Genomic DNA, 12,500 nt, shown 5'->3' with positions numbered 1-12,500 from the left:
ATTGATTCAACTATAGAGAGGCGAAGTCCCTCCCTTTCCTCCATGGGACCTTTTTCGAAAAGAATGTATTAAAGTCACCATCTGCCCCTTATATAGACCACCCTCGGAAGCCAGCCTCTTCGACCTAGGACCAGAGATGAGGGCATGGCTACACGACACAGAGTGGACATCTAACGTTATACGAAAGAAGAAGAAGAAGTCAACGGAGAGAGAGAAAGATTATCTTTTGATCCCGTTTGAATTGTGCAACGAATTACACACATGATGTTTGTCAATCTAAAGATAATTTTGCAAGTCAAAAAAAATAAATGTGTCTTAAACTTTGAAGTACCACTTTTTTTTTGTGTGAAACCGCTCAATGAACTACATCTCCCATCTCGCACCACACACCAAGACGGCCGTCACGTTGAAACATTTCACTTCTTTCTCCAGAACGAGGCGGAAAGTATTAAAAGAGGTGAAAAGCACTGCAAGTATGAGAGCGTCGGTTCCGTAGAGCCAGCATGCGGGACCGGGACTCTGGATTTGTAGTCTTTCTAGTTGCGTATTTTTTCATAGTCTTATATTTTAGGCTGACCGATTAATCGATTTTAAATCGAAATCGCGATTTTAAATGATAAAATTATCAAATCGCAAAGCCTGCGATTTTTTTTACATTATTTTGTTCTTCTTGTGTGTCAGTCACCATCCACACCAATCAGAGTGCTGTGCTCCACATGTACCAGCCATTGTTAACCAATCAGAAGTAGCCCATCATAGAAGGTGATAGACAGATTGATCCAATCACCTGCCAAGTGCTTCTGAAGGTGCCTGCCCTTTCCAATGGCTTCCAAGGTTAGTAATGCTCCATCACGTGTTTCCATTACAGGGTGAGTCTGAAACTGAAGCTTGACTTTAAAGCACCCAACGGAAGTTTCATGTACGTTTAGTTCTTTCACTCGTAGCTCGGGGTGCTAGAGACGGGAGCACGTTGATGCGACCTTCCTAGCCGGAGTTATGGCCGCATTTTACAATAAACTTCCGTGAGTCGCTTAAAAACAAAGATCGCAAATCGCAATCGCAATATCTGTCAGAAAAATCGCAATTAGATTTTTTTTTTTCCCAAAATCGTGCAGCCCTATTTATTTCAACAGTTTTACGACAAACTGTGACTTTTTTGACATGGAAATTATTTTTTAAGATTGACAACATCATGTGTAATTCGTGGCACAATTCAAACGGGATCGAAAGATAATGTTTCTCTCTCCATTGACTTCAATACATACTTTTTCCGAATAAGGTCCCATGGGGCGGAAGTAGACGAGCGGGACTTCGCCTCTCTATGATGAACAACACAAGAATGTATGCCTCTTTGCTCATCGTGTGAACTTGTCCTGCCAGGTGATAACTGCCGTGTTCGTGACCCGAAAAGCGGCTACGAGTTTGATCTGAGTTCTCTGAAGGATCGCGATTTCCCGATCCACAGTGACAAGTACATCTACCACCTGTCTGTCTGCGGGGGGCTGCAGAGAAACATCTGCACGCACAAAGACACCGGTCTGGAGTCTGTCTCCTCCTGCCAGGTGGAAGGGGAGAGCAAAGCCAAGATCGCAGGTACGTACAAATCAACCAAAGCATGCTTGAATATGAATTTTAGCGTAGTATTGTCTTTTATTAATATTGATATGTGTGTTTGCAGGAATGGCAAACCAGATTCTGAGTTACGTGGGAGACCAGATCATCCTGAACTACACCAATGGAGAGTCCTGTCATGAGATTTACACGAGATCCACTGAGATCTACTTCTCCTGCCACCCCACCCCGACATGCATCCTGTGAGTTTCACACACACAAGGATAGAAATCAAGCTGGTCCCACATGTGTCTTTAAATTCAAAATGACCGTAACCTTTATTCTGGTAAGGTTGGTTGCTGACCTTGACAAAAAAACGTGTTCATGGAGCAATATTTTATTCTGTTGGAGATTATTATTCGTGATAACTCATCAGATAAAACATGTTAACAAAATAGCTTCAGGTGAAGTTGGAAGTCTTTATTTATTTTATTAACAAATATTTACTAGATGAGTCTGGGTTTGAATACTCAACATGTTACATCAATTAATTTCTTCCAGGAAAAATGTAAATACAAACAAAATAAGTTAATGATAACAAATATAAAAACTGTGAGGGAATAATTGTGTCTTTACTCCTAGATATTTAACCTTATTGCCTGTTGACGTTAATAAACAACCAATATCTGTTATCTCCTTTAAGGAAATGTCAGTTGTATGGCCCTGATGGGGGGGTTTACGACTGTGAGAATGCTGGCTTGTGATTGAGTATTTCTAGTTGGGGGATATCTCCTCTAGCTCCACAGATGTTTGCGCCTCCCCCAATAAGCTGATTAACTCTCTGTAAACCAGTTAAAGGTCTATCGAGAGATAGGCTGGGCAGAATTGCCATGACAACCCACCCGTGCAGTCAGAACCTTTTGCTGCTGTGACTTGTGATATGAATTCTCTGGCCGTTGACTTGTAATAAACTACCAGTGTTTGACATCAAAGCTCCAACTCTCCTCGCGTTTCTCTGAGTCCTGACTCTCCATTGCTGCAGAAGTTTCCCTTACAAAAACAAAAGTGTGTGTGTGTGTGTGTGTGTGTGTATGGTGTGTGTGTGTGTGTGTGGTGTGTGTGTGTGTGTGTGTGTGTGTGTGTGTGTGGTGTGTGTGTGTGTGTGTGTGTTGTGTGTGTGTGTGTGTGTGTGTGTGTGTGTGTGTCAATGTTAGCATCAATACCATCTACTCATTGTATGCTATGTGTTTTGACAGCATCAAAATGTCTCACCCTGTTTCTTTAATATCCTCTGTGGCGATGTTCACTGATTGTGTGTTTTGTGTCTTAACTGCTAAGGGAGCTCCAGAGTTCCTCAAGGAGACTCCAGACTGCACTACCTGTTCAGCTGGCCCACAGCGCTGGCCTGCGTCCCCGTCAAAACCACCAGCTGCTCCTACAAGTAACTGTCCTTCATCATCTCCCAATGCTGATTCTCCTTTGTAAATCTTGTTTTCTGGGCACTTTTCATTCCTTTAGCTGTCCTTCCGCTTTGTACCTGCTGTTAGTATAGCTTTATGTTAGATAATTGTCTGAGCAAGCAGGGCCGTTTCTAGCTTTTTGCGGGCCCTATGCAAGATGCTGTTTAGGGGCTCTGGTTTTTACAGCTTTTTAACTACATGGTGGATACCGAAGCCTTTAAGAGATGATCTGTGGAGAAGGGAGGCTGTGGCTCAGTGGACTAGTGCGCTGAACTTTGAATCAGGGGATAGCAGGTTCAAACCCCACTGCAGTCAGCATGTCGTTGTGTCCCTGGGCAAGCACTTCACCCCAAATTGCCCCTGTGGGGGATTGCCCACAGTACTGATGTATGTAAGTCGCTTTGGATTAAAGCGTCTAACAAGTAACCTGTAATGAGAAGACGCATCAATCTGTTTAAGAGGAAAAGGCTAATTTCACAAAAACCAAGCAATTGAAACTTACAAAAAATGATATTAAAAAGGTAAACAATAAGGCTCCTCTACGTCAATAAATGCAAGAGACTTCTTCAGACGTCACTCATTGGCTGACAGCCCAACGATGATTTGGACTTTATTTCCCCTAAAACCCAAGCCACAGCTTTGCTCTCATTGCAGTTTAGTTGTGTTTATATCCTACATTTGATTTTTAAGCATATAATGCTTCACCGAACACAGCAGGGGGCTTGGCTGTCTACAAATAAAGAATTGTAATGCTCCCCAAATATATTGAGGCTGAACCTGAACTTTCAGCTTGGGGGCCCCCTAGTGGCCGCGGGGGCCCTATGCATCTGCATAGTCCGCCCATAGCAGTGTTTCTCAAACTTTTTCATACCAAGGACCACTTAACCAATAAAAAAAAACTCACGGACCACCTAACAAATCGCCTGAAAATGGTACAAACAAGTGGCAACATGTGTGATGAAGGTGTTTATCTGTGCTATATCATGCAATCGAAAGTCAAACTTAAGCTCGCTCCATTGCGGAGATATTCCCGCGAGAGTGCGGAAAACTAAATTATTTATTTATTTCAAATGTGAAATGTTACCAATATACCCACGGACCACTAGGGGGCGGTCACGGACCACCAGTGGTGGACCACACTTTGAGAAGCACTGGCCTATAGGAAGAAACGGCCCTGTGAGCTAGTAAGGTAGCGTTATGCAGGCAATAAAAAGACAGTAGATGCTAAAATGTGCAATAAGTAAAAGTAAAAAGTACAGGAACAAAAATCTTTTTACAACAATAAGTGATGACAATAAGTACATGTTTTGTTAAATTATGAATGGAACATGTACTCATTTCATTCATCAGTATTTTGTGTGTATGTTTTTATATACACCACAGTAACCGCATGATTAAACATTTCAGTCACAATTAGCAGCTGTCCAGACTCTTAACACATGACTCTTAACACCTTTCCTCTGTGTGTCTGCTCTGTCCTCAGTGATGGTCAGGGTCACTCGTACGACCTCTCCCCTCTGGCTAGGGACTCCAGTAACTGGGAGGTGGAGCCGTCTACGGAGAACGCAGATCGATTTTACATCAACGTCTGCAGGTCGCTGGTGCAGCAGGGAGGTCAGTTCTGTGTTCTGTCAAACATAAAGTAACCCCATCTCTGGTGTGTTCATCAGAGTTCAAGTTGCAAGGACGTGTTTACAGACTGAAATCTCTCTGGTCATCCTTTACGATGCGATAACACTTGAATGGTCTGATCAAGTCTGAAATGTGACTGGCATCACAGCTGCTCCATGTGTAACATCAACAGACACATATCAAGACACGACACATGAAACACAAACATCTAACATAACAGCACGATCACTGAGAGAAAACATGCTCAAAGACCTGGATCCTAATCCCATATTCAGTCATTTCACAGTTTTTTGTAAGTAAGTACAACTTTATTTATATAGCACCCTTCTCAACACGGAGGTACAATTCACAGTACAACTATAACATGTATAATAAAAGGCATAAAACAACAGCAGGTAATACATACGATAAAACCCCAATAAAAGACAGCCACTAACTCACCTCCGACGACGACGACCCAAAGGCCTGTCGGAAGAGGTGGGTCCTGAACCTTAAAAATCTCTATTGAGGCAGAGGTTTTATTTTCTGGAGGAGTTTGTTCCAAAGCCTTGGGGCCACCGCCTCAAAGGCACGGTCACCCTTGGTCTTTAGCCTGGTTCGGGGCACCCTTAGGAGTAGGACGTGCTCCCGTCTCTAGCACCCCGCAGCCCGAGCTACGAGTGAAAGAACTAAACTTACATGAAACTTCCGTTGCTTTAAAGTCGAGCTTCAGTTTAAGATTCTCCCTGTAATGGAAACACGTGATGGAGCATTACTAACCTATGTATAGCGCTTTGAGTCATTGAAAAAGCGCTATAATAAATGTAAGGAATTATTATTATTAACCTGACTCGGAAACCATCTAAAGCTCCATTGGAAGCCGTTTGGAAAGGGCAGGCACCTTCAAAGATACTTGGCAGGTGATTGGATCAATCTGTCTATCACCTTCTGGCATGGGCCACTTCTGATTGGTTAACAATGGCTGATACATGTGGAGCACAGCACTTCTGATTGGTGTGGATGACTGACACACAAGAACAACAAAAAAATCGATTAATCGTTCAGCCCTACTTAGGAGGCCTTGCCCAGAGGACCTCAGGGCCCGGGTTGTGCTATGAGGGTGGATCAGGTCATTAATGTAGGCTTGGCCATGGACAGCTCTATATGTAAAGACTAGGACCTTAAATTGGGTTCTGAGATGGACAGGGAGCCAGTGAGGGCAGAAAGGATCGGAGCAATCTGGCTGCTGCATTTTGGACCCGTTGTCACCGGTTTATTGATGTTTTCTTGAGGCAGGAGAGCAGAGCATTACATCAAGCCGGGATGAAATAAAGGCATGGATAGCCATCTCCATTTCTGCGTTTGATAGAACCCCCCTGAGCTTGGCAATTGTTTGTGTTTGATCACCCACTGTCCTCCTCTCTGTCCCGTTGACAGGTTCCTGGAAGTGTCCCTCGGGTGCAGCGTCCTGTGTGAAGTCAGGAGAGCAGTATGTGAGTTTGGGGCAGGTGGAGTCCAGCCCCACGTGGGACAGAGGAGTCCTGAAGCTGCAGTACAGCAGCGGAGAGGCCTGTGTGGGGGGAAACCGCACCAAGAGCAGCATCATCCGCTTCAAGTGTGACAAAGACAAAGTGGTGAGGAGGAGTTTTGTTTTAGCCTACATTTCAATAAACATAAATCTACGTGCCTTGAGGACGCCATTCTTTATATCAGTCAACTTTATTGTCAATCTTTCGGTTTGTGTGTACAGACGGAGAGAACCAAATACCGCTTCCCACAATCCCGAATACAACAAATATATATATAAAAATATGTATATCCTATATATACACAATCAACAGACACATTTATACATATGCACACATTAAGACACAAGCACAACAATAATATACAAAATAACAGTCACTTCAATATCTTTGGGAAAAGTACATTAGTGCAAGATTGTCCATAGCAGCGTAAAAAGTGTCTGGATCTGAGTGTGTGTGTGGTGTTAAAGTTCAGGGGGGAGAGAGGGTAAGTATCATCTGCTTTTAAGCTATGACCACAGATAATATTTGACTGGAGTTTGTCCGCGGCGTTAGAATCACAGAACCAAATACACAGAAATAGAAAACCACATGTGTTTCATTCATGTGTCTGATTGGTCTAATCTTAGGGGTTCTCGGAAACTGTGGAAACACACACAGGAACTTGCAAAAGTGGCTCTTAGTTCCTGCTTTAGTTAAATTGTTTTCGTTAGTTCCTCTGGTTGAGTCTACGATAAAACAGCAGGTTTTCATTTAAATACAAATATTAACGGAAAGCATGCGTGGGTTTCTTCTCCCCTCCAGGACTCTCGGCCTACTCTGATCTCAGCCATTGAGGATTGTGTGTACACCTTCCTCTGGTTGACAGCCGCCGCCTGCCCTCTGAACAGCGTCCAGCACGACAACTGCAGAGTCTCCAACCCTGCCACAGGTCAGACTTTTAAAATACAGCAGTAGTTCTGTACAGATTGTATGCACTTCTAATCTTTTCATTTTTGTACTTTCTGTTGACAATAAAAACTGTATCAGCAGTGGAAAGTAGTGAGGGACATTTACTCAAGTACTGTACTTGGGTACATGTATTCAGATACTTGTTCTTATCCTAAGTATTTATTTTCCTTTTGTGCTTATTCAAATGTATACTCCACTACATTTTGGAATATATATTTTTATTCCATTTTACAGTTATTTGCCAGCTTTAGTTACTTCAGTGTGTGTGTGTGTGTGTGTGGTGTGTGTGTGTGTGTGTGTGGTGTGTGTGTGTGTGTGTGTGTGTGTGTGTGGTGGTGTGTGTGTGTGTGTGTGGTGTGGGTGTGTGGTGTGTGTGTGTGTGTGTGTGTGGTGTGTGTGTGTGTGTGTGTGTGTGTGGGTGTGGTGTGGTGTTGTTGTGTGTGTGGTGTGTGTGTGTGTTGTGTGGTGTGTGTGTGTGTGTGTGTGTGTGTGTGTGTGTGTGTGTGTGTGTGTGTGTGAAGTGGGAATCTAAAGTAACAGAAAAGTAAATAATCAAATCAATCGAAACATACTCTGAACATTACAAGTACTTTTATTGCTGGTGTATTTTATTCAAATACATTTGTACTTTTACTCAAGTTAGATTTTATTAATGCAGGACTTTTAAGAGTATTTTTAAATGTAGTATTGCTACTTTTTTTTAGAAATCTCTGCCCAGTTATGGAAATCTCTGCAGTTATGGAACTCTCTCCTGTGCCCCTCCTCTGCCACAGGTCATCTGTTCGATCTCAGCGCCCTGACAAAGGAGGGGGGTTACACCGTGTACGATCCTAAGTCCCACAGGAAGATGTTCCGCATGAACATCTGTGCAGACGTGAGCAACGCCGGCTGCGACCCTGACACCGGTACGTACATCCATCCAGTCATCTCTCAGGATTCAGGAAGGTTTCTTGTCATATGAAATCCTTCTGACCTGAGCTCCTCCAACGATGCAACGTATATAATAAATACAAAAACACAAAATAAAAAGTAGTGCAAAAAGTCTATATACATGTTGATAGAATATACGGTGTCCATTAATCTGCCATTCATTATAGAATAAACACTTCTTATTGTTAATATGTTCTCAAACAGTAAGGAAGCTGAAATAATGGCAAATAAGCCATTTCTGATATTGAACTATATGAATAACATTTGATTAATTGATTGGTTCATATTCATTTCAATCCATTTTAGTCACAGTTTAAAGGTGGGGTAGGTAATTCACTTCAGAAACACTTGTTATATTCCATGGAATGCTCTTAACGTCCCGATATCAATGAATACATTAAAACATTTCATCAGTGGAAGCCGTGGCGCTGTAAAAAGTACGACCAATCATCTGAGCCGGCTAAAGTAACTGGATGGCCTACCTGCCTGTCAGCCTTCCATCGGGGCACACACTTATCTCGTGCCCTCATTGGTCATGTGCGCTTTGTGTGTTGGACGACGGCCTAGTAAAGCCAGCATCATTAGAGGGTCTAAAGTCTAACTTATTTATTTAGGTGTTTTTTTGTAAATAACCGATGGTATCAAGAGGAAGTAAAGTCCCCTGGGTTGTCCCTTATACCCTAACTGCCATGAGTCAACTCAAAATCAAGTTTCCAGAATCCGACACTGAGGTGGTCTTAACGCACCTGCAGATGGCAGCGCTGACAAAGTGTTTCCCGCAGCGAGACGCTACCATACTAATTGTGGGCTTATCATGCTGATTCGGCCACAACAGAAAAAAGAAAAAGAAACTCTCGCTCTCTCCAGAGGGGCAGGTCAGCCAAAAAGGCCAAACGGGCCGTTGCCCGGGCAACATTAGCACGTCCCTGGATTTGACGTGATCTGAACAGGACGTCGCACGCTCACTGCTTGATAGCGCGAAGCTCCGTTTACGCCGGTTGCTAAACAACATCGTTATGGGGAAATGCAAGTCTGCGTCCAAATGGTTGGAAGATAAGGAGGAAGGACGATCAATACTGTATATAGTCAGTGTGAGGTGAAGTGTGTCGCCAAGGTAACCGGTTAGAACTCCAAGTGGCGTTTTTTGAAGAATATATTTGCATTGGTGAATGTGTTAAATAGTTTGTTCTACTTGTACAGCACTCATTAACAAAGCATTTAAAGAAAAGTGCATTATGTTTAATTATTATATAACAATTATCTGTAAGTCTGTCAGCTGTGTGCGTGAGACAGTGTGTGTATACTGCAGACAGTTGTGTGTGTGTGTGGGGTGTGTGTGTGTGGTGTGTGTGTGTGTGTGTGGTGTGTGTGTGTGTGTGTGTGTGTGTGTGTGTGTGTGTGTGTGGGTGTGTGTGGTGTGTGTGTGTGTGTGTGTGTGTGGTGTGTGTGTTGTGTGTGTGTGTGTGTGGGTGTGTGTGTGTGGTGTGTCCATAAACCTTAATCTAGGGAAAAGAAGAAGTGGAATCCATTCAGAACTCATTCACTTCTCCTCTGGTTACTGTTCAGTTTTCTTTGCACATTTTTGTGGTTCATGAAACATCAGGGTCACAGGTTCACTACTGTTTAACGTCATAGGAGACCTGACATTTCAGCAGCTCTAAAATGATTGACCTGGGTAGATATCTCTCCCGAGGCTGCACAATAAGTCATTTGTAATTAGAAATGATGATATTGTTGAAAACCTGCGTCAAAATAAACAGGGATGGCGAATATGGGATGCTTAAGTGCAAGATTTGTATTAAAGTGTTTTGCAGGTGTGCATGACAAAATGGCACAAATGCATTCACAATTTTTTTACAGAGGTGCCAAATATTTGGTATACCGTACTTTTCGGACTATAAGCCGCGACTTTTTCCCCCATTTTTTGTACAGCTAACGGCCACTAGGGAACCTCCTAAATCTATGGATTTACAGGTACAATTAACCACCTTTAACTCTATGGGCTCTATGACCGGTCGGCGCCCGCCACCTTTAAGCGGCGGGCTCCAGCAGGAAAAGCTGGAGGCCGGAAAAGAGTGAGACAGGTAGCGCGCCAAAGTGAAAGTGGAACCGAGAGACAGAACGAGAGCAAGACAGACGGACAATTTAGCTGCTGCGGCTTATATGCAGGTGCGCTTTATAGTCCGAGAAGTACGGTAGTAAGATTAATATGAAATAAGTCACTTGCTCATTGAGTGCCACCGTGATGCATCCTAAAACCCGGAAGTAAACTCCTTCCGGTTCCTTCGACAAAAAAGCAATGCAATCTCTCCATAGGGTTTTGGAAGATAGCTGGAAATCAGGTCTGTGGTTGAGACACATTTAAGAGACGGATCACGTTTTGTTCAGCCGGATAATCTCCACATGTCTACCCTACTTTTATCATTTTCTAATCTAGTCGCCAGAAACAAAATGTTAACGTTATGCTATAGGAACTACAGCAGGGTCGCTGCTTCAACGTCACGCCAACTTAAGATCCATATTCAAACATACAGATTCAAAATGGTTCAAGTTGAAGCGTTTGTTTGAACAGTCTGCAGGAGGCAGGGACTTGCTTTCAAGCAGAACAGAAACTAACTTAGAGGAGTGTTTACGTGTTCGGAGTAATGACGTACAACGGCCTCGACAACTTCTGTAGTCCTATTCAGCCACTCGGTAACAACCATCGTTTTTCAGAAATCACCAGTGGGGTCCCTGCTGATGGATTTAATGTCGTAGAACAAAACGTGATCCGTCTCTTCAATGCGTCTCAACCACAGACCTTAGTTCCAGCTATTTTCTAAACCCTACGGAGAGATCCCATTGGCTCTGAGACGAGGGAACCGGAAGTGGTGAAATGCTAACTTACTTCCGGGTTTTAGGACGCGGCACTCCATTGGCTCATTCCCTAATTTTGCCCAAATAAGAAAAACAGGCCCAACACTCTTATTTGTATGTAACTGTCTTTTTAGGATGCAGAAAGAAGTGTCCATGCTGTAATGTTAACATGCTGTAATCTACCTGAAATGACTCTATTGTCTGTCCAGTTTAAATACATCTGTACTGCAGCAGGATACTCTGAGTATATAAATGCACATTTCCTCCCAGCTGTGTGCATAAAGGAAGGAAACACTGTGGTGAGGGGGGGTCAGGTGAGCAGGAAACTCTCGTACAAGGATCACGTCGTGGAGCTGGCGTACGACGGAGGAAGTCCCTGCGCCGCGAACCCCGACCTCAAACACAAAACCATCATAAACTTCATCTGCAGGTACCTTCAAGCTTTCCCCTTATTTTATTTGCTATTTATCTTTTCATTTGATTTTCTCCTTCAACTGCTTGTGTGTATGAAACGCTCTGCACAATATGAGAAGCACACTCGCGGAGCAAAGACTTTCACCAAGGCCGTGTCCTTAAGTGAACAAAATAATGTGTAAATACGCCCCCGTGATTCTGATCCGCTCCACAAATCAGTTGCTGACAATAAACAAAAGCAGTCGGAGAATACAACCCCATTGACAGAGGAGTATCTCTGAGACGATGGTGTGTTAACCCAGTCATTATTTTAACATTGACTGTGCCAGTGTTCTCCCTAGGCTGCACTACAGAAACACATGTACATTTAGAACAGTACAGAATAACGGGAACACATTTTTTTTTAAATGCCCTTAATCTTGTAATTCAATCACAGCTTTTGTTGCCGTTTAGTTACGTTTTCCATGTACTATTTTATATACAGATGCAGGGGTAGACATTAAGGGTAACATTCCACTGCCCCGGAGCATTCGTCCTAAAAAATCTACTAATAATGAAGGAAATGAACACATTTGTTGCAATAGTCATTTATGCACAAACTACATTACTACGTGTACTACAACATTTGAATCATCAGTTCTTCCTCCTTTTCCTCAATTGTTCATATTTGGTTTATTAAATAATGATATTGTGGTCATTGTTAAAAAATGTCTGCTATTGTTATTGTTTGTAGCCTTTTTTAACCAGGTGAAGCCCTTGAGATCCAAAGATCTCTTTTTCAAGGGTGACCTGCAGGACATTAGTTACACATGTAACATAAAAACAACAGAACAACAATAAGGAAGACACACAACATAATGTACAGGGTACAGTTTACAAAACTCTATCACAGTGACAGGTACCATGAGTATCATCAAGCAATGTCACCCAGCCGAGTTTCAAAGTGATGCAGGGGAACCAAAGTGCTCAGTTTTAAACATGTTTGCAGACTGTTCCAAGTTAGTGGAACTTCTTCCTAAGACAGTCCGAGCACTTGGTACATTAAATAAAACATCACGAAATCTCAGGCTATACGTACTTTCAATTCGTCGAGAGATCAGAGAGCAGATATAAAAAGGTAGTTTACCCAACATGGCTTTATAAATGAACATGTACCAGTGACTGAGCCTCCGTACAGTTAGTGAAGGTAGACCTGCCTTGG

General features: G+C 42.8%; 1 protein-coding gene across 1 annotated transcript in view; it reads left to right on the top strand.

The window, feature by feature from the left end:
* The window catches only part of igf2r (insulin-like growth factor 2 receptor), a 71,454-nt gene that overhangs the window by 34,918 nt on the left and 24,036 nt on the right, over positions 1-12,500 (top strand). Inside the window, 10 exon segments of the mRNA XM_034075756.2 lie at positions 1,381-1,593; positions 1,679-1,794; positions 1,797-1,814; positions 2,890-2,923; positions 2,926-2,992; positions 4,495-4,625; positions 6,060-6,256; positions 6,953-7,079; positions 7,873-8,004; positions 11,156-11,315. Of these exon segments, the coding sequence (XP_033931647.2) occupies positions 1,381-1,593; positions 1,679-1,794; positions 1,797-1,814; positions 2,890-2,923; positions 2,926-2,992; positions 4,495-4,625; positions 6,060-6,256; positions 6,953-7,079; positions 7,873-8,004; positions 11,156-11,315 (1,195 nt within the window).

Source organism: Pseudochaenichthys georgianus, chromosome 24 (genome assembly GCF_902827115.2).
Source record: "Pseudochaenichthys georgianus chromosome 24, fPseGeo1.2, whole genome shotgun sequence".
NCBI classification, from domain to species: domain Eukaryota; kingdom Metazoa; phylum Chordata; class Actinopteri; order Perciformes; family Channichthyidae; genus Pseudochaenichthys; species Pseudochaenichthys georgianus.
Note: the sequence above shows the minus strand (reverse complement) of the source record. Positions and strands in the feature narration are given on the sequence as shown.